This window comes from Argentina anserina, chromosome 3, assembly GCF_933775445.1.
Source record: "Argentina anserina chromosome 3, drPotAnse1.1, whole genome shotgun sequence".
NCBI classification, from domain to species: Eukaryota; Viridiplantae; Streptophyta; class Magnoliopsida; order Rosales; family Rosaceae; genus Argentina; species Argentina anserina.
The window spans coordinates 17203933-17223792 of record NC_065874.1 but is presented as its reverse complement, the minus strand read 5'-3'; the positions used below and the strand labels follow the sequence as shown (position 1 = coordinate 17223792).

Sequence of the window (19860 nt, the reverse complement as noted above, 5' to 3'; positions counted from 1 at the left end):
TTCTAATTTTCTTCTTTTATTCTTCATTTCTTTAAATCTTTGTTTTTTCTTTGCTGCGTATTATAGATTTAGTATGTGAATATTTCGTTGTTCTTGTCCGTCATAATTGGATCAGTATGTGTCCGAACTCATTGGACACTTCGATCATGAATTAAGGTTATTGTTTTTTCCTAAAAACTATAATAATATAAGTGAACGGGATACTATAATGAGTTGAATTGAAAAAAAAAAAAGTTGAAATGGATATAGCTTGAAAAGGCCAAACTCTAGGGGAAGCAGATGGCGAGGTGACGTAGTCGTACTTGACTGATTTGATTATCGATAACTTTTTTACAGGGAAACTGACAAAGCCAGTAAATAACAGAGTGAGGGAAATAGAGTAGAGAGCAAGAATGGATGGAAACGCACAGTAATCCCGAATCCAATCTCAGCCCTTAAATGCCCAAATTCCTCAATTCGTTGGTCGAAAAGAAACGACGTCGTTTCCGGGTTGGGATTGAGAACGGCGATGAAGCAGCATTTGTGGGGTATGTGTGTGGGTTATCACCATCACCCTTTTTTTACAATCACATTATTTTGATGTGGACTTCTTGTTGTTTTTAGCCTCCTATAGGATTTTATTTTCTTTATGTGAACTGTGTAAGCTTGATCTTTGTCTCTTTTGCTCCTTAAAATTGGGTTCATATGCTGTACATACATGTATAACATACAACAGAATTTTGTATAGCAGAGTTTTGTAGGCAAAATGAAGGACCACGTGAAATGCATGATGGATGTGGAGTAAAAGTTTTAGCAGAAAATTGCTATATGCCATGCATACAGCTGCGTACAACAAATTTTTCCCTTAAAATTGCTGCTCTAATGTTTTCATTTTACTGTGTGTAGGCGTTACTAAAGGTCTTCTTGAAAGGTCTTCTTGGCACTGGAAGATCAAGCTTGTTTCTTTCCTTATATTGTCCATCTGCCTGGTCAGCGGTTTTTTATTTTATATCTAACTCTGAGTGTGCCATTTATGCTTTCTGCAAACCTGCTACTGGAATATTGATTGTGTAGATTAATCAAGTGAAAACAACCCTGAGCACTGCCTTAAAATGTCCTGAAAACTCAGGTCTCTTGGTAGACCAATTTATAAGTCTCTTATTTATTTCATCACCATAGAATTTGAATTTCCAGGTCCATAATTTTCTCCCATGTAGTCTGGTGTTTGAACCCTCCTTATGGTGACTATTTAGTTAGCTGCTAGAGTGCTTCACTAGATTTGACAATCTGGATTATCATTTATCAATTACTGCGTAGAAGTGTTCAGGATGCCCAGATGTTATGCTGCTGAGTTTTGTATCTCACTTTAACGTATTACTTCAAATTTGACAAATTATGGCCAAACTGTCAACCAAAAGGAAAATTAATAGATCAACCCAAAAGAATAACCCCCCCCCCCCAGGTTCTAATTGCCAATAGCTATAGAACAGTGCCTAGTTTTCAGTGATAATTAGTCATAGACCTATCTGGAAGCCTATTTTCCTATAAACTCACTCCCTTCTTTTTTTTTTAATCTACCCTCAATTAATTATTTCAACATTCTTTATAAGGTTTTATAAATTTCTTTTTTAGTTTTGACTGGCTTCATTGTTTTTGCCCTTCTGGTTGAAAAAGAAAAAAAATCTCATAGATAAGTAGTTACCACTAATCAATTTTTGTTTCTTTATATAATCCTTATTTTATGTTGTTGACATGAACACACATTCTATATATATATGCTCATTTTGTTTCTAGCACAAATTTGTAGTTCTTATCTTTCTTATATGAAGATAGTCTTTTTTGAAAGAATTTCATACATATTTTTCTCAATGAAACCAAATGTTACCGCATAATATTGAGAACGAGAGATGCGAGAGGATAACAATCATGCATGGTACTTCTCGCCTACTCTCCAAGTCATAGTTGAAGAAAGATTATTGAAAGAGAAGAAAAAATTGGGAGATATGAGATCAAGAAATATAACATAATCTGGTAAGTATTTTATACGTTATGCTAAAAGTTCTTCATCTTCTTTCTAGATAATATTGTCTTCCTTATAGGTATATTTAAATAAGACAATGTTGTCTTTCTTATAGGTATATTTTTTATGCTAAAAGTTCTTCATCGTAAGGTACTTGACATATTTTTTCTAGATTATATTGTCTTTCTTATAGGTATAATTTCTTATTCCTAGATAATGTTGTCTTCCTTATAGGTGTATTTTCTTATACTAAATGTTTCTCATTGTAAGGTACTGGTCATCTTTTTTCTAGATTATATTGTCTTTCGTATATGTATATTTTCTTATTTCTAGATAATGTTGTCTTCCTTATAGGTATAATTAAACAAGACAATGTCATCTTCCTTATAGGTACATTTTCTTATGTTAAAAGTGTCTCATCATAAGATACTCATTTTTTCATAGATAATATTGTTTTTCTTATAAGTATTTTCTTATTTTACCCAACTCCTAGAGGTTAAGTATATCATCAAGGGACTCCTATTAGTCATGTATATTATAACAAGTATGATGGAGTCAAACAAGTATTATGTAATTTTAGTAATAATAAAAATTACCTGTAATGAAGGTAGTAATAAATTGAGCTTTAATCATGGAATAATCTCAACATTTTTTTATTAGGATGTGGTAAATTAGCATGGAATCACGATTGTGGTTTTTCATTTGGGTTCATGACATGTCTAGTATATATTTGTGAAATTAGGTTTTGTTATCCACGTCCAAAATAATTTTTTTAAATTAATAATTAAACTAATAAATAGGGTTTGGTGTAAAATGAAGAGGTGGGTTTAAGTAAAACATGTATACCTAAATGGGTGTATATCTAAATACCCCTAGTTTTCATCAAGGGCATGTTTACTAAACATGAATGAGATTGAGGAGAATGAGATTGGGAGAGAAGGATTCTCTGAGTCTCCGATTTGTATGTTTACTTGATATGTGGAATGAAGAATGAAGTATGAATCATAACTCTTTTCGATTACAATAATACCCTCTTAAATTGTTTTTAGTTGTAGGGCCTTGACATGGACAATTTTATTAAAATTTCATGTTATAAGGGTAAAATAGGAAATAAATTTTATTCAGGGGTGAATCAAATTCAATACAAACCTCTTAACCCAGAATGAAAAAGGAAGAATGAATCCCGATCTAACACTGGGCCCCACATATATTTGATTCCCCCATAATTTAGTAAACAACATTTCAACCCGGAATGAGAATGACTCCCAAACTGATTAATTCTCTTTCACCCAAAGTAAACGTGGCTCAAATACACGATAACAATGGGAGTCCAGCACTTTTCATTTCAGCCCTCATCTTCATGAAGTAGCATATATACCTTTGAACGCTTGAAGACTGGAAACCGTCCTTGAGTAAATAATCAGCTTCAGACAATTGAAGGAGACGTTTTTTTTTCTTTTTTTTACAAAACTTGTTTCAAACACTTTGGCAAAGCGTGGTATTGATCAGTCTCCTGGCTTTTGTATTCTATCAGAAGTTCCCATGCATCTTTGATAATTGATACTCCGGATGACATTGATTCTAGACCCCGTTTTGTGTAACCAGAAATGGCCTCCAACTCCACCATCGTTTCCACATTACAAACATATTGATTATGAAACTGCAAAAGAAAGCCAACATAGCATCGAAATCCATTCTTTCGTCTAGTAATTCACAAAATTAACCAAATGTGGCTTTACCAATTAATTCTCTTCTTTCTATTCCGTCCATCAAAAGTAACACGTTACAAGTGTAGCTTGTTTAATTTAGTGGTAAAACACATATTTTTCTCAAATTGCGGTCTTCTCTCCATCAACACAAACTAAATGAGGAAAACTATGACCAAATCAAGTCTGTTGCCTTGCAACACGTACTTTTTAAACTAAAGTAGTACTTAGATTGGACGTGCAGTAACAACAAGACCGCATGGAACGGTGATCAAGTCAGTCCCAGGAGTCGTAGAATGAGTAGCCATCACAAAACGTTACCAAGTTTGTCAACCAAGAGTGGATTAATCTGTATCCTTCCCTTCGTAAACCTGGATGCAACTGGGAACATGCATGCAATAATATCAATGTCTCCTATACGAAGCAGAGTCAAAAACCCCCCAAAAAACTCTCCCTAAATCTTTGTCTACCATAACTGTCTTCTAGCTTATCCAACATTCCACATTTTTTTCTTTTATCATTTTCTTTCTATCATTTGTGCCTGTATATATGAGATGAAGTATCGGAATATTCGAACGTCGGAGAAGACAGGCCTGCTAGCTGCAGTTTTGGTTTTCTTCATCGGTGCTGCTCTGTTCATCTCCAGCCTCACCGAAAATGGAAACTCATTCATTTGCTCTTTACCCATTTTTGGCAAGGACGATCACACCCCCACACCGGTTGAACTACAGGCGATTCTCCATTACGCCACATCCCGAACAACACCGCAACAATCCAAGAATGAGATCAGCCTCTGCTTCGAGGTCTTGAAATCACGAGCTCCCTGCAACTTCCTTGTATTTGGTCTCGGCCACGACTCACTGATGTGGGCTTCATTCAACCCACGAGGCACGACATTGTTCCTCGAGGAGGACCCTAAGTGTGTCAAAAAAGTCTTGAAGGATGCTCCGCAGCTGCGTGCCGTGCCCGTGAGCTACCGCACGCAGCTGAAGCAGGCGGACGATTTGCTCATGTCGTATAAATCCGACGCAACGTGCATGTCCTCCGACGCAGTGCTGCGTGGCAACAAACAATGCAGGTTGGCATTGAGCAACCTACCGGACGAGGTGTATGAGAGGGAGTGGGACTTGATCATGATCGATGGGCCTCAGGGTTGGTTTGCGGAGGCGCCTGGTCGGATGGGGGTTATATTCTCGGCGGCGGTCATGGCCAGGAGAAGGCAAGGGCCGGGATCAACGCACGTGTTCTTGCATGATGTTGATCGAAAGGTGGAGAAGGCTTTTGCAGAGGAGTTTCTATGCCGTAAGTACCTTGTGAACGCCGTGGGGAGGCTCTGGCATTTTGTGATTCCGTCCTCCGTTGATGTCAGCGATACAAACAATGCAAGTTTTTGCTAATTGTTATTTTGTCCTCGCTAAAAAGATGCATTTTAATTAGGGCTGGTATGTAATAGGTCATGCATTGTGACATAATAGATATATTAGATTACATTATTTTCTTGGTTTGGTTAGGAGTACGTAGAATAATGATGATTTTAGTACTCAGTAGGGATGTATTTGCAGTGAACATGAGAGATCCTAACAACAAAAAAAGCTGTTGTTTTCTTCTCAAATCATGATAAGCATAACGACTGGGGTAAAGTGATTTGGAATAAAGCAATTCAACCCCACAAAACTCTTATTATTTAGAAGGCTCTTCGTGGCCGTTTACTAACTGATGATGTTTTACAACAGCGAGGTTTTTCACTTCCATCTCATTGCTCATTTTGTGTAAGTCATGCGGAATCGGGTACACATCTTCTTTTGCATTGTTCTGAAATTGTGGCTTTATGGAAATGGGTTTGCCTTCTATTTTCTCATTCATTCTTGCCTTGGGGTACCCTTGATGAAGTGTTTAATGATGTTGATGTTTCAGCGTTCCCAAAACCTAAATGTCGACTTTGGTTTCTAGTCTCCTGTAATCTAATTTGGTTTATTTGGATCACTAGGAATCTGGTGCGTTTCGAATGTAAGATTTTTAATGTGTTGGAAGCCCAACGTCATCTTTTGGAATTGTTCAGAGAGTCTGCTCTGCATTGTTTTCATCTTACAAAAAGCATCACGATATGTCTATTTTCTCTATTCTTGGTATCTCACAACTGTCTGCCAATGCTACCAGTTTCATCACATCCTTTAATTAAGGGTTTATTGGCTGATGGTTTGCTATTTGCTAAGAGTTTTTTATATATATGGTTTTACATTGGTGGGTGTACACATGTCGGATTGAGCTTTTGTTTATCCTCTTTGTTTGAGTTTATCAGACATAGGAGGTCATGTTATTTTGTCCCCCTACTTTGTTAGTTTGATTTCAATAAATTAAAAACAGTTTGCCCTATTTTTTTTTTTAAAAAGAGTAGGATACTTGAGATATTGAGGCGGTTAAGACATGCAGAGGTTGCTAGACCAGCAGGACCAGCACCTATGATGACTACCTGTATTTCCTCCATTTTTCAGATAACTAGTGTTTGAGTATAGCAAAGGATGCTTGATATGAATCTTTGCTTGTCTGCATGCCCTTGCTTTTCATGTTTATATACTGTTAATATCTACTACCTACATGACGATGTTGATATGAAGATTCATTATTAACAGATTTGGGAACCATTAACGTTCATCCATCTTTGTCTACATTTTAAAAACTTGGATTTCATTAGAGAGAGATTTGGTAAAAACTTGTGTGGAGGGAGATTTCATTCCAAGTTTACTGGCTGTGGGTAGGTGACATAAATGTTATTTTAGATTTGCTTTTATAATTTTAAGAACTAGTATAGCTCCCATTTAATTTGTATGGAGGGGTCTTATTATTGGACATGTATCTGATTAGAATGCTGAATTTGTTAACAAAGCAACTAAATTTCTCATAAATTGTATTTGATTTTGCTAAATTTGTTAACAAAGCAACAACAACAAAAATTAAAAAAAAATTAAAAAAAGAGAGAGATCCCAACACTTTCTTGGGTGGAGAAGAAAACTTATTTCTAGAGGCATGCAGCAGTACGTTGATTATATGTTTGGTTGATAGGATTGTAATTCATTACGATTCAGCGCAAGAGTTTCAATGAAGAAGAACTAGAAAAATGTTAAGTAAACACAATGAAAAGCATTAGGGGGAAAACACGAATATAAGATATATATATATATATATATATATATTCTCTATCCAGAGTGAAAGTTCACTATGAAATTACAGAGTAAAGTTCTAATTTTAACTTACTTTTCGGTCAAATTTCTTCATCACAAGTGATTCAATATTTAGGTATGTTATTTAAGATCATCTTAGTTTCATCCAATTTGACAATGGTTTGAGCTTTCAAAATTGAGATTTACATGAACGGTTTACGTTGAATAATTTTAATTCGTTAATTGATTTAATATAATTTCAATACCTTAACAATAACCGAATTGGATGAAATTTTATAGAGATCATTTGAATAACATACAATATTGAATCACTTATGATGAAAAAATTTAACCGAAAAGTGTGCCAAAATTGAAACTTCACTCTTTAATTTCAGAGTAAAGCTTCACTCTGAATATGAACTAATATATCATATGTATCACATTGATCTCATCGATCCAATCTAAATATTAAAATAACTAGGGCTGGGCAAAAAGCCGGAAGAAGAAAAAAAACCCGGACCGGACCGCCGGGCCCGTCCGGGTGGGCCGGGTTTTTTGCCGGGCTCATATGTGATAAACGGGCTGGGCTTTATTATGTCCGGGCCGGTCCCGGGCCTTCAAATCTTAAAAAAAAAACCCGGAAACCCGAGACATTAGGTGTTATTATGTAATTGGCTTTCGTAAGTGATCATAAACTTATAGAATAGATACAATGACACTGGAACATAACCAAATAACCTTAAACTTAACTAATTCTAATCTCATTATTCCCATTGTCGTTGCCTCGCACTGCCGATTCGCCGCCAACTAGCCAAAAACAGAGTTAGGCCCGGAAAACCGGGCGGGCTCGGCCCGGATGTTACCGGTCCAGGTTTTACCCGGGCCTTGCAATTAATTGACCCGGGCCGGGTTTTACACGGGCCTTGATTTTCTTAGAAAAAAACCCGGCCCGTCACACTACAACCGGGCCGGGCCCGGGTCCTAAAAAAAAGTCCGGACCGGGCCCGTGCCCAGCCCTAAAAATAACAAATTATAAAACAAAGATCCTTATATGCACCCATTTAATCGAGGCCCGATCACGTAATTAATGGTGGAAACAGCAGTTAGATCGAAGAATAACCCTTACTTTTTATTTGCTTGGTCACCGAGTCCTATAGGATTACAACTGCTTCCCTCCTAGGGTTTGGTTTTTTTCCAGTTCTAATGAGAATTGGAGACAGGACTTGCTAATGAAAAAGAATCAAGCGTATAAATAGCTCGTGAAAATTGGTCAAGCCATCTGATACGTAACCTAGCCAGCTTCTTTGGGAAACATGGAAATGGTGAGGTGTGAAAAATTGAGGAGGCAATAGTGCAATGGATCTACCCATCGAAATGGTGGTGCAAATTCTTTTGAGACTGCCGGTAGATTCACTGTTTCGCATCCGATGTGTATCCAAGACCTTGTTAAACACGGTTGACGGCCTCTCTTTCGTTAGGCAGCACACACTTTCACTCATTGCCGGCAACAGCAGCCATGTTCAAGTAACTCAACTTCTGTGATTCCTTTATACAAGTCATTTCCGCAGAGAAGAGACTTCTGCAACTTTGCAATCACTGAGATATGATGGCAGTACCACCCTAACAAGAGGCGAATATGCATTCACTCATTCCACGAAAAGCAGTACCTCGGTAGACTACGGAATAAATTTTGTTTTCTACAATTTGTTATGCATGGCCTGCGATGATGGACATTGCTTGTTGATCAATCCTCTTCTTAGAGAAGTTCTACGTCTCCCAACCTATGACATCCAACAATTTACAACATATGTGATAGGAGCACTTTGTGCGACGTTTTTAACATGTTTTTACCTCAATTTGTACTTTGCTTAGCCCTTATTGTTGTACTATTGAGTCATTAAGTCGTAGTAAGAGTCTTGAGCGGTATTGGATGCATTTTTGTGCTTACATGAGTTAAAAACGCATAATTTGTCTAGAGTCCTAGTTTGACTAGGAATTCTTGTTAGGTTTTGAAACTAATTATCTCTTACTTATAATTTTATTTTCTTATTTTCAGATTTGATTGAAGAGATAATTAAAGAAAAAGAGATGGAGCCAAGTCATGCAACAATTAAAGATGATCATTAAAGGCATAAAACATTGCATGTTTTAGGGAATAAAACATGGCATGTTTTAGGGAATAAAACATGGCATGTTTTAGGGAATAAAACATGGCATGTTTTAGGGAATAAAACATGGCATGTTTTAAGAAACAAAACATGGCATGATTTAAGGGATTAAAGCATTGTATTATAATATGAGGAAAGATGCAACTACCCTCATTCTTTCCTCTATATATACATGGCTTCATCTCTCAAATAAGATCACTTCTTATTAGCATTCAAGAGCCAAAACTATACCAAAACACCACCATAAATTTCCCTCAAAAATTAGCCAAGCCGTCCACCCCAAAACTATCATCATCTCCACCGAGTTTCACTATTGAAGACACACCTCCAAGGTTCCTACAACGTGTGATTCTCGCAACTCATCTTCATGACTTCGTCTATTTGTGTTAATCTACAATTCTTTGTCTATGAAGATTGTAAGTTGTTATTTATGTGGAAATATTGGTTTTGTATTTGTTTTAGAATTTTCAGATTGTTTTATTGGATTTTTGGATCTTTGCCGAATTGATGGTTTTCTATAATTAATGAGTTTGTATTTCTATTGTTGTGTTATAATCATCTTTCTCATACTTTTAGATAATTTTCAGATATGTGCATATGAATTTAGTGCTTGGATGCATTTCCTAAGATTGTGTTTGAGTGCTAGATTCATCAACCATATTGACACAAATCAAATCATGCCCTAAGTAAGTTCGATTTGTGTTGATTAAAAGTGGTAAAAATTCTGGAAATTTGCATGTGAAACCATGGTGGGTGACGCCATACATGAAACATGTCTCCAACAAAGATTTGGTGCTTAAATGTAATCTTGTTTGATTTCTACTCTAAGTGTTATTGAATTCGATTGCATACAAATTTAGATTAGGCCCTAAGTCAATCTAAATGTTAATTGAAATCTTGCACGATTAGATGATCCCTAAGGCTCTAATTGTATTGGTGTCTAAAAAGTATGTAATTGGTTGAATTAGAATGCATGATAGGTTCGAACTTGTAATTATGTGGTGTAATGTAAATTTGGTTTAAGTTTGTTAAAGAGAAGTCGATCGTGTAAATAATAATTTAGGTTTTATTTTAGTAGTTAATAATCAATCTCAAACCCCCCATTATTTGTTAACACTAAAAGTTTAGAGTTCCCTTCAATTCCCCGGAAAGAACGATCCCTGCTTATTCTATACTAACGATGATGTTTTACAGAGTTTATTATAGACGTTTTAATAAAACGATCTATCAATAATGTTTGAATTGTGAAAATGACATTAGTTGCTATGGTATGGGATTTGATGATATCACAACAAAAAAACTTAGCAAAAGACACATTTAAATGTGGCTTCAATGTGCCTAATACCCATGTGGCCAATCCCCTAAAATTTCATGAATCCCCCTAAAAGTGGCTTGTTAATAATTTTTGTGACTTATTAATTAACAAGCCACATTTAGGGGGATTTGTAAAATTTTAGGGGGTTGGCCACATAGGTATTAGGCACATTGAAGCCACATTTAAATGTACATTTTACTAAGTTTTTTTGTAGTGTATAACCAACACCTACAAAATTCTTCGTGTTTCCACGATTCTAAGGAGGTCGAGGAATCTTATAATGTACTCGGCATTTTGTCTCATATTCTTGTATTGGGCACAAACTAGGGCTGTTAATCGGTCCCGGTTCTTGAAGGAACCGTTGAAACCGAACTATTTAAGCCCAGTTCAGTTCGGTTCCGGCGAGAAAAAAATACTCAGATTAGTAAAATTCAACCGTATTAAACATAAACGGTTCAGTTTGGTTGTAGTTGATAAAATTCATTAGAACCGTTGGATTTTTACTAGTGTATTATTGACCGTTAGATTTCCATGAGTTAGGGTAATGAAGTCTTCACTACAACACAGCCGCGCAAACCTTTCAGACCCTCTTCGACCTCTTCTCTCAGATACTCGTACGGTCAAACCCATAATCAAATCCAGACCCATCAATTCTCTTCTCTCAAACCTCACAAATCATTTGATGACACTTTGAATCATTCGCTCACTGAGCTTCGAATCGAATCCATCTTATTTTGGGTTGGTAAGTGCACTATTTGTTTCAGACTTGCTCTATCTAATTTTGGGTTTGATCGAATATGTCTAATTCGATAGTTCTTCCTGGATATTGTGGAATCAATTTTGGACCATTGTTGTTGAATGATTTGACACCAGCTTTTGTTTTATTGCTAGAGAGTTATCATGAATGCCAAGTACTCTACCGTTTTATCTAGAGTTTTTTTCACCAACAGTCCCTTAATTCTGGTGTACCTACCAATATGATACCTCAACTCTTAATCGTACCAATGTGATACCCAGACTCTAGTATTGCTATCATTGAAGTACTTCACTCATTTTTTTTCAACTTTTCCGTTATCTTGGTGACGTGGCAGGTACGTGAGGCCCACAAAGAGGGTTAAAAGACAAAATTAACCTCATCTGAGAGGAGCAATGTTTTTCCCGCCCTTTACCTTTAGAAAGACACCCAACAATTCCAATTTTGGCGCCAATTTTCACTCCATACTCCTTAATTTGTGTCTAATATCTAAACTAAAGAACTACCGCCAACCAGTCAACCACAATATGATAAAACCTAGATCAATCTCATTTTCTATTTTTACCCTAGCACTTGTTAAACTAACAGAATAAATATATAAATTTATATGGAACATCTCATTTCCACAATCTCATAAGAATATAGAAACACATAACTTAACGAAATTCAACTACATGTACCATTAGTTCTTACAAGCAAAAATCATGGCAGATCAACATAAAAGGTGGCAACTAATGGTACTTAAACATGTATTTGAATTTCGTTAAGTTATGTGTTTTTATATTCTTATGAGATTGTGGAAATGAGATGTTCCATATAAATTTATATATTTATTTTGTTAGTTTAACAAGTGCTAGGGTAAAAATAGAAAATGAGATTGATCTAGGGTTTTATCAGATTGTGGTCGACTGGTTGGCGGTAGTTCTTTAGTTTAAATAAGAGACACAAATTAAGGAGTAGAGAGAGAAAATTGGCGCCAAAATTGGAATTGTTGGGTGTCTTTCTCAAGGTAAAGGGCGGGAAAAACATTGCTCATCTCAGATGAGGTTAATTTTGTCTTTTAACCCTCTTTGTGGGCCTCACGTACCTGCCACGTCACCAAGATAACGGAAAAGTTTAAAAAAACTAACGGAAGTACTTCAATGATAGCAATACTAGAGTCTGGGTATCACATTGGTACGATTAAGAGTTGAGGTATCACATTGGTAGGTACACCAGAGTTGAGGGACTGTTGGTGAAAAAAACTCTTTTATCTAATATTGGTTTTGCTAGAATTATATGTTTTGAATTGATGATTTACTGTTCCTAATATCAATGTGTTGAATTCGGTGCAGGCCTTAGCAATGGAGAGCATATGGAACTACGTGTTTTTGGAATATAGTTGTTAGATAATGATAATTTAGACGAGTAATGGGCACTCTATTGCTACGTACATGCTATATTTGAGCATGATTAAGACCTCAAATGCTCTGTTACTAATTTGCTATGCAGTAAGTGACTTAGTGACTATATTCATGGAGGCTGACGAGTAGATTGGACTCATTGGAGCACTTGATTGCAAGCTTATTTTTATGTTATCTGTTAGAACTTTGCTACTTTGTTGATTTGTAATTTGCAACTATGCTTTATTCCATGCTTCAATTTAACTATTTGATCAAAATGGCTGCAATTTTCTTGTTTTCTTTTCTTTGGTTTACTCACTGAGTTCAAGAAAAATTCATATTGTCAAATGTTATTTGAATGGAAAAATGTTAATTGAATAGAAAACGGGAACTGTTAAGAACCGTTTGGAACCGAAAAATCATTAAAGAACCGGAACCGTTACAGTTCCAAATGGTCCGGTTCCTTATGTTCCTACCTTCAAAAACACAAAAACCGAACCATTTAAATAACACGGTTCAATTTACAGTTCCAGTTATTTTTGGCAGTTTTATAACCATTTACAACCCTAACTAAAACAAAACCTTTGAAATAAACTTGAGGCATTAGTGATATTTGAGCTATCTCTTATGTGCTCTTAGCTGTTTTATTTCATATCTCTAAGATGACAAACAATGACAGTGCTTTAATTAACATCATTTTTCTTATTGGAAAAAAAAAATTAACGGACAGAAGTACAAATTGTATGTATGCAATATCGGGTCACTTGAAATGAAAGGAAGAAAAGAGCAAAACATATAAAGAGCTCCAACTCTATGGTAACAACTGATCTTAGTACAACTACTTCCAAGCTGAACTCTCTGGGTAAATAGCACTATTCAATGCCAATAGATTCACATTTTATCTTTTTCTCATGTTTGAAAAAAGATTGTCTATCTTTATGAATTAACGGCGTTTCTTACCACCCTTCTTACCTTTGTTCTTCCCACCTCCCTTCTTTCCACCACCCTTCTTTCGACCGCCCTTTTTTGGACCTGTCAAGTTCACATGAGAACCAGCATCCCTGTCTCTGGATGATGTTGGACGCAACAAATGCTTCACATCAAGTACACCATTTTTGAAATAACCTTCACTTGCTCTTAGAACACTGTCCTCAGGCCTTCGCTTCTCTACAGATCTTTTCGAACCACCTCCAGATTTTCCTCCAAAACGTCCAAGAATGACATTCTGTAGTTAGAGTTAGTTCAAGTTGACCAAGCTTGCAACAATCATAAAAGGATCATAGAAGAGAATAATCACCTCTTGTAGCTGCTTTTGCTCCCTGTCCTTCTGTTTCTTCATGACAACTCTTGCTATACTTAGAGGTAGTCTCTGCTTCTTTGGAGGCTGTTTCAAGACCAAGCAAACATAAATGCTTAGAAATGTTAAAACACCACGCAGCTATAGGTGAAGTAAAATGGTATTACTTAGCAGTTAGCACCAACAAACGACCATTTCTAATCAATATTTCCCATGAGGATCATGCGACATGAAGCATGATTTCACTTACATATTATGTTAGAAAGGACAACATAATGCAGTAAAACAAACATTGCAGTAAACCAAAGAGTTCGAAATCGGACATGAAAGTTTCTTTTCATCCGGCTCCAGTAGTTGCACCAAAAAAATATAAAGAGACTGCACTGTAAACCAAGCAAAGCTAAAACTAGCTGATTGTTCTCGTTGATATAATTAATTAAATCAGATTCCATCCGGTGACATTAAAATTGATATGTTACAAAAGAAAACTTAATTTCACAAATAAAGCCAGTTGAAGCATCAAAGGAGAGTCCACCCAGGGAACTCAGCAGTGCAGAAAACATAAACTTCATCAGCCCATTTAGGCCTCAGTTCACAACTCCCCATTATATTACAAGAATGTGAAAAATATCTTCATTTATAGCCTATATTTCTTTTTCCCAAAAAAAAAATATATGACTTGCTCTTTTAATTTTTTGTCCCTTGAAACTGTACCACGCTCTCTGACCAAATCCTGAACTTGTAATGCAGTAAACTCTAGAACCTCAGTTTTTTCACTCCACAAAGGGGAGATGATATCTAAAAAATAACTGACAAAAACATAGGAACACTAACTTCAACCTCGCATCCTGAAACAACTTATACATACAAGCTTCAAAGCAATCAAACAATGAATATCTCCCACAGGAATCACTTTCCAAGTGAAACCATATCTTAGTAAAAATTGCCCGTTTATCACCTTATTGGTGCATTACATGATCTGCATAACATAAGAGTTACAATTGTACCTTTCCACCTAGAGCAACCACCTTCTTATTCTCCAACTCCTTCTTCTCCTTCCACGTCATATGAGAAGAGCCTGAAATGCACAAAAGATGAAATTACTAATCTACCATGAAAATAGATAAAAAAAAGGCACCCGATGCATTTATGTAAACATATGGAGTTTTTCTATCTAATTACTTTTACATATAGCTTTCATCAATCCATCCTGAAAAATGTACTCAGGCCTTTGTGGACTAATTCATAAATAGCTGTGATTCAAAGTTGGTAATATGTGGCGTGATCAGCTTGTAAGGAGCATTCCCCATCATATAGGAGTCCTGAAGACCAGAATTATAGCTGTGGCTTCTGACTTTCTAATTTTTGCAGGAAAACGGACTGAGCAAGCATCCTGTAAGATTCTCTAATAGAACTTGATCCTTTTCAAAAACAACACACACAGACGGAATCTGTTAGTACCTACACGAACTGAAACTAAGCCTACACATACTTATTGTTGCGAGGCATGAATAGAACAGGGAAGCCTATTGTTGCTAGGCCCTCCACACTTTTACTGGTTCAATAGCACAGATGCCATCTAAAGATCCACAAAGAAACTAAATTATAATATGTATGAATACTTATGATTGTGAGGGTGTTACTCTGTTATGTGCCAATGCAGGTGAGCACAAATTTCCCAATAGCAGTAACATATATATTCTCTTCTCATCCGTGTAGTGTTCTACAGCTAAAATTATAGCGACTATTACATATGATCATTATTTATTGGCTCAAAAACTGAAGAGGCACAACCTACTACGATAAGAAGTACTGAAATAGACAAATAGTGAATCAGGTCATAAAATTAGGACACACTTTGTCATCCCATTATGGATCGGCTATTGCAATACTATTTTCAATCGTACATATATAAGGTTGCAAAAAGATTAGGAAACAATCTTTGCATTCTCGTTTACGAATATATAGTGCCAAGTTGCTTATAAGAGATAGAGAAGTGGACATGGTAAAAAGAACTCCACATAGAGAAGGAGCCTCCAACATATATCACTATAAGAACATTGCCTTTATTAAATTTGACTCTTAGATCCAATATTAGTAGAAATTCTGTTTTCTAACTTGATAATTCACAACGAGAGAAGCATGACCCCTCTTCCAAAACCTTATTATAAGCTGACATTTATGGATGTTTAAAAAAAAAACAGAAAAACAAAGACCAAAATTAATCTGTTCATGATCCCTAACTAGACCAATGACATTTCCATTTATAAAGATCGCTCTATAGCTCTGGTTCCAACTTCATCTAATCAGAGTTTTGAACTCAACAGTATGGTCAAAGTCTCAACTTGCTGTGAAACAATAAGACAAATTCCTTACAACACATGCTTGCTGCAATCCAACTAGATTGTCTCCTGTCTAGTTGTTAGTGACCCGGATTCATAGTTCGATTCGACTGAACCCTAGAAGCTTCTACAAACTCAGAAACTAATGTGTGAACAGAAACATCTACCAACACAAGACACAGGAATTTATTGAAAGTGAAAAGGAAAGGGTGAGTTGAGCATGTACCCAAGAGCTCAATACGCTTGTAGATGTCCCTCATGTCCATTCTGAGGTCGTTGGAGTCCAATTCTTGTTCCTTGTTGTCTTTGTTTTGATTGTTTCGACCCATTGGTCTGCCGCCTCCTCCCTCGTTCTTGTGCATTCTTATTGTCTCAACTGGTTCGAATAGATTCAGGGGGTGTGAAAACCCAAACCCTGAAACGCTGAGGTTGGGACTTGGAAGGTTTAGGGTTTTTGAACACTTTGCTACGCAGTCGGAAACAACAAGGAGTAGCGGAACGAAGAAAGGTCCAGATAAGGTGAAAGTGAAATGCCGTCTACCAACGACACGACGTCGTTCAAAACCCGAAATGTTGTTTTACATATTTACTATTCAAGTAAAGGACTTAATATTTTGACCGGCAGAAAAAAATAAGAGCCCGTTTATTTAGAGGGAAAATATTCAAAATGATACGTGAGGTATTGTGAAATGTATTTTTTTGCAATTACGAATTTTTATTAACTAAAATGGTATCTGAACTATTTCACAGTTAATCAATATGGTATCTACGTTAATTTCTACGGTAAATTGATGATATGACATGTATTTAGAAAGACAAAATGGTCTATACATAAAAAAATTTATTTCCTATCTCTTTTCCTTCAAAATTCTCACAAATTCACCAAACTGACTAAAAATTTATTAGACTTGATAAATCATACATTGTTCCGGGAGAATTACTATTCTACCCTTATGTGTGTCTTAGCCTAATAGGTTTCCTGTTAGGAGATAGATTAGCATCTCCGTAATAGATTAGGACTCCGAATCCTACGGGATTGTGGTTTTGTAATGTCTATATATAGGCCCCTATATCATTCAATAATACACAATTTATTCATCCTGAAACACGTTATCAACACGTTGCCCTAAACCCTGAACTTTTAGAGCCCTAGAAATTTTTTCTCTTCTCCACCGCCGGCCACCGTCGTCTCCGGCCTCCGGCATCTCCTCGTCGGCGCAGCCCCTGCTCGCCGTTGTTGCAGCCCCCCCCCCCCCCCCGCTGCCCCGCATCCCCGCACGCTGCCCCTGCACGCACCCCTACAGCCCCCGCATCGCAGCCCCTGCACGCACGCACACAGCCCTGCACGCTGCCCCTGCACGCACCCCTGCCCCCGCATCGCAGCCCCTGCAGGCCCTGCTCGCTGCCCCTGCACGCACCCCTGCAGATCCGCATCGCAGCTGCATGCAGCCCCGCACGCAGCCAGCCCCGCACGCAGATTCTGCCCTGCAGCACCTGCGACCCCCTCTGCTGCCCCTGCATGCAGCCTCCGCAGCCCCGCAGGGTCTCTTCCGCATTCGCTCCGCAAAAACATCTTTTTGCCCCGTAAGACCCCGCATCAGAGGATTCAAAATTGCTCCTCCCGCATATATACGCAAGAAACGCGAACTGCACAAGCAAACTCTTCGCTCAAGAGAAGCTACTCCCGTCTTCTCTACCCTTTTGGGCCTATGGCTTGCCGAGCACAATAGCCCTTTGGGCTTCATACTATATTTTCTTTTCCTTTTCCTTTTTCCTATTTCATTATTTAAATGTTCATTGGCACGTTTTTATTTCTAACGATATTTCACGTGCTCGTATAGGTAAAAATCATTACTCGTCGTATTATGGTGATGACATTCATGCCGAGATGGACGATACTTTTGCCATCTGCATACGATTTCGATCGTATCCTCCCAAGATTTTTATGTCATCGGACGAAGATCGAAAAAGGAATTCAACAAGCAACTTCATGCATGACGATCGATTTGCAGAGCAATTTACTTATATGCAGTCTATTTGGCAGACCAACAAGTATGTTTTTCTTAAAGTTGCTGCATTTGAACATATATATATATAAATTATCGGGCGCTATTAGCCTTTTTTCATGTCTTCTTTTCCGGCCTTTCTTATAACGCTGATGAGACCAAAGAGGGATATGATTCCCCTCTTGGTCGACGTTTTTCGTGTGACGGTCCTGGGGGAGTCACGTTATTATTTAAAAAAGAAGATATCGATTTCGTGTGGTCGCCTGAGTGCACCGCTGTTTTGGGTGCGATCATGAGAATCGCCGATATGCATCGATTATTTTGTGACCATATACATCACAACCCTTCTAATTCCGGTTACATACTTGAATAGTTTCGATTATTCGAAACCTATACAACCCTCGTTTCTTATGGATGCGTCGCCATCGCGACTGTTATTTGAATGTTTGAGTTCTCTTAAACTCATGTCTATAAACGAGAATCCCAAGGTCTACGTACTCATTTATTTGAGTTGATTCATTACTCTGAATCAGCACTATTTGCTGACAAAAGATCCCAAAAATAACGAATTATATGGGACACACTTCAAGTGATTTAATGAACGTCTATGACGTTGTATTATCAGAGTTGACCTTGATGCATACTCCACATCCAAGAAATGCATGCCATTTTTGGCACCTTTATCTATTTCTTGAGGGAATTTTGGAGATGGAAACGTAACATTTCCATTCTCAAGTAAGCACATTTTTTAGTCTCAGGCTAAGGCTCCGCCCAATCCGATATGCAAGATTTTGTTGCTACGGACTTTTGATTAGTCACTCTATTTTGACTATGTTTTCTGCTTACTATTTTTCAAGTATGACGATTGGCATTGCCATGTTTCTTGCTCGACTTTAGCTTAAGTCGTCTATTGGAATTGGAAGTTTGGTTGTGCTGTATTAAATATTGGCATATTCTATAAAATTTCTCGTCTTTCTTGGACTCGTGAGAATTTTATTTGCCTTGGCTTAGCATGCATGGTCAACGTTTGCAACTCTCGTGGTTTTTAAATTGGCCGCTTTTGGGTTACATGGGACCCCAATAGCACTACATTGTGATTTTAGACCTTCAAATTTGGAAAACGGACCTCGGAACGTCAAAATTGACGTCGTTTTTCCCGGTTACTGTTCCGGCGTTTCCGGAACGTTTTCCGGCATTTTACCGACGTATTCGCCGCCTTCCAACCATTTTCCGGCGTTTCCGGCATCGCCATCCGGTTCTGGACGGCGTTCCCTGTCGGACCTGAAGTTACGGCTTCCATACCGGCCAGCTCCGGCTGCCGCCGGCCAGTTTTCCGACAATCGGTGCCGCCGACTTCCGACGATTTTTTTTTCCGTCGTTTCTCGTCATGTTTTCCGCATATTTTAGCAGTTCTTGCTGCCACGTTTTCCCAGTCCAAATTTCACCCGGTTTTGAGTTATATTGACATGGTTTTCCGGTTAATTTTCCGGTTTTCTCCAAGTCGTTTCATAGCTCAAATGATTTTATTATTATTGGTGACCACCCGCACCAAATGGAAGGTTTTCCACCGTAATTTTTTGGTATTCAACTGCTCTAATACCATGTTTTTCCAACTCTTAAGTTGAAGAATGTAGTTCTATTGCCATGTGATACATTCGATGGGATTGCCATTTGTTTCAATCCCCTCTCTTACAATATCATACGGCGTATTGTGTAGAGAAGTTCACCGCGTC

At 37.4% G+C, this 19860-nt stretch overlaps 2 protein-coding genes across 2 annotated transcripts; one reads left to right on the top strand and one right to left on the bottom strand.

Moving 5' to 3' along the window:
• Positions 1–4259: 4259 nt before the first annotated feature.
• LOC126788993 (probable methyltransferase At1g27930) lies at positions 4260–5102 on the top strand. Its single transcript, XM_050515037.1, has one exon. It carries the CDS (start codon positions 4260–4262, stop codon positions 5100–5102), a length of 843 nt encoding a protein of 280 aa, XP_050370994.1.
• An 8099-nt stretch (positions 5103–13201) lies between these two features.
• Positions 13202–16634, bottom strand: LOC126789005 (uncharacterized). The gene is made up of 4 exons (XM_050515048.1): positions 16348–16634; positions 14787–14857; positions 13780–13866; positions 13202–13707 (listed from the first exon to the last, which is right to left on the bottom strand). The coding sequence occupies exons 1-4, from the start codon at positions 16481–16483 to the stop codon at positions 13426–13428; spliced, it is 576 nt and encodes a 191-aa protein (XP_050371005.1). The 5' UTR covers positions 16484–16634; the 3' UTR covers positions 13202–13425.
• Positions 16635–19860: the final 3226 nt, after the last annotated feature.